This window comes from Silene latifolia, chromosome 9 (genome assembly GCF_048544455.1).
Source record: "Silene latifolia isolate original U9 population chromosome 9, ASM4854445v1, whole genome shotgun sequence".
In the NCBI taxonomy this organism is placed as follows: domain Eukaryota; kingdom Viridiplantae; phylum Streptophyta; class Magnoliopsida; order Caryophyllales; family Caryophyllaceae; genus Silene; species Silene latifolia.
This window is the reverse complement of record NC_133534.1, coordinates 100,257,266-100,260,309: the sequence shown is the minus strand read 5'-3', so window position 1 is coordinate 100,260,309 and position 3,044 is coordinate 100,257,266. Positions and strand designations below refer to the sequence as shown.

Here is a 3,044-nt window from a genome sequence, read left to right as displayed (position 1 = left end):
AAAGTCTTGTCGTAATTGCTTTTTACTGAATTAAATTGATTTGCGATAACATGTAACCTCACCCTAGAATTTTTGAGCTCTTTTGTCTACAACAAGATAGACCACTCCGTGAGTTTCCACCTTAAAAATACTTCCTTCAACCTACCGAATGATACCTTTGGAGAACGTTTAGGTGTGGGAAAGAGCACCGACTTTACCATCGACGAAATAGATAAGGAGATGAAAGCCAAAAAATACATTGATCTTTACATGGGAAACCAACACACCGATGTGAGTGCTATGAAAATCAATGATGTTGAACACCCCGTCCTAAAAATCTTTCTCCACACCTTGACCCATATCCTCTATGGGAGGAAGGACCCTAATAAGCTAAACTCCACCGAGGTACTACTTTTGAGCTCTTACTTCAACCCCTTCTATGAGAGGCGATTTTACTTTAGCCCTGTGACCATGGTGAGATTGACTTTTGAGAGGATGACTAAGTTCGAAAAATGCTCCTTTGATTGTGGTGCCTTGGTGATTAGGTTAGCCAAGAACCTATAAAGCTATAACTTGGGGGAGATTGATAGACCGATGAGTACTAAAGTGCCTTACTTTGACATCCCCTACATGAAGAGTATATTTTGGCTCCAGATAGGAAAGATAAGGTCGTCTATTCGTGAAAGGTAAATGTGGACTTGTTCATGAAACTTCCCGCGCCCAGGAGATTGCCTGAGACTACCCATTTCCCCGAAAAGACCCCACCTCGCCCTCCAGCCCGGACTTATCTCATCCCGAGTGGGCTTACTTATACCCTTGACGGTGAAGGGGTAGGACGGGATTCTTTAGGCAACAGGGTTTGTGGAGGGAGATTTCCCTTTTCGATACTTGGGAGTGCCTTTAAATGATGGGAAATTGAACAAGGGCATGTTTGCTGATCTTCTTAATAGAGTCCAAAAAGCTCTACAACACTGGTCTACTTACAAACTCTCATATGCAGGGAAGATTAGTTTGTTGAACTCTGTAATTTTTGGCATGGAACAGTATTGGTGCTCTACTTTGTTGATTCCTAAAGGAGTAATCAAGTTAATCACTAAATTTTGCAGAAACTTCTTATGGAATTCTGAGGTAGGTAGTAGGAAACTTATAATGAAAAGTTGGAAGTCTTGCTGTGTTCCCTATCAGGAGGGAGGCTTCAATATAAAGGAAGTGTTGGCCTGGAACAAATGTATATTGGGTAAATGGATTTGGGAGCTGGATCAGGAATCAGATAGCCTCTGGACAGAATGGCATCTGAAATATAATATCAAGTCTGGGAGCATTTGGGCTGCACTTTCCAAAACTACTCATTCTGAGAGTTGGCGCAGTATTTTGAAGGTAAGGGATGAGCTGCTATTACACACAGGGAATATTCTGAATGCTAAACAGTTCATGAGCAGTTGTGTCCATAGAGGGAAATTACAACTCCACCTGTTGTATGATAAGTTTAGGAATAGTCTGAGACCTGTTAGCTGGGCAGGGGCAGTTTGGCAACGTGCACTTCAACCAAAGCACAGTGTGTTTCTCATCTTGGCAATGCAGAAGAAACTCGCTACTATTGATCAACTTAACTGCAGAGGTATACAAATGGTTAATAGATGTGTCCTATGTAAGGGTGAAAATGAGAACCACAAACACTTATTTTTTAGGTGCTCGTTCTCTCAAGGAATTTGGCAGCAAATTCTCTCATGGATGAAGATCTCTGGGCGTACGAACAGTCTTAACAAAGAGATGCATTGGAGTGCTAACAGAAGAACCCGTAGGCACTGGAAAACTAAATGGTTTCTGGGTTGTCTAGGTGCAGCGGTGTATAGCATTTGGGAGGAGAGAAATGCTAGGATTTTTCGAGGGTTGGAGCATAGTGCGGGAACTATTATTAAGAAGATCCAATTCCTTGTAATTATAAGATTATTGTATGCATCTAAATCACATCTAGAGGATGAGATAGTAGGTTCTCTAGCTAGTTAAGTATCTCATATTGGTTATCGTTTTTGTAAGATTGCCTCTTTATTCCCTTTAATGGATGAATATATGGCTTGCTTTTCTTGCAAAAAAAAAAAGAAATAATGACATGTTTACCTTTGCTGCCTGTATTTTAACCAAGGACTTGACATTCTTTTACTTCGTGATACCATTGTACAAAACAAAACAATTCCCTGAAATAATGACACGTCATAGACAGTGTAACACATTCGATTTATTAGTGTAACATATATTTACAGTCATTGTAACACATTCAAAGTATTTGTTTGTTAATGTACTGTAACCCATAATTGTTACTCCGTATTATGTAACTCATTTGAATCCTTATTGTAGCCCATCCATGATCCATTTGTTCCTAGATTCTCACAAATAATGTTCACGGTATATAGATATTCTTTATATCCAATGTACCGAGTGTGATCATCCATCTCTCTATAAGCCTATTAGCTCAATCGGTAAAGCATCATGCAATTGCACGAAGATGTGGGTTCAAACCCCACATAGGCTGTTTTTTTTGTTTTAATACTTAGTATCGTAATATTTTCGTTCACGTTTTATCAATTTTCTACTCACTCAAGTAATTAGGCTTGATCGGAATTCGAACTCAAATCTATGTGCACTATTTACAACTTGCTTTAACATTGAGCTGATTGGTAGTCTTTAACAACATAAACTAGAATGTCAACAAGTGGAGTGTTACTCCACTGCATCGAGTAACTCATGTTACTCTAATGGTTTGCTCATGTTACTTTAATTGTATTATTATCATAATTTATTTATAGGATTAGAGTAACATACTTATAAGATTACAGTTTCGGCTATACAATCAAATCACACCACTAGATTATTTCAATTACGCAAACTAATATATTAGGCTATGTGGGACTTGAACCCACACCTTTGTGCATTAATACACATCGCTCTACCATTGAGCTAATAGCCTTTTACCCTTGTGACATTAAGAACAAGTCGGAAAAAATAACCTTGTCATTGTTTAGACTAATAATCAAATAGAAATTATCACATTTACAGCATTCTAGATA

The 3,044-nt window shown here is 38.4% G+C and overlaps 1 protein-coding gene across 1 annotated transcript; it reads left to right on the top strand.

The window, feature by feature from the left end:
- The first annotated feature begins 906 nt into the window (after window positions 1-906).
- LOC141601403 (uncharacterized) lies at window positions 907-1,986 on the top strand. Its single transcript, XM_074421681.1, has one exon. It carries the CDS (start codon window positions 907-909, stop codon window positions 1,984-1,986), a length of 1,080 nt encoding a protein of 359 aa, XP_074277782.1.
- Window positions 1,987-3,044: the final 1,058 nt, after the last annotated feature.

Bases quoted from the DNA above. Each gene is read 5' to 3' on its own strand.
- LOC141601403 (XM_074421681.1), top strand. From the start codon at position 907: ATGTTTGCTGATCTTCTTAATAGAGTCCAAAAAGCTCTACAACACTGG.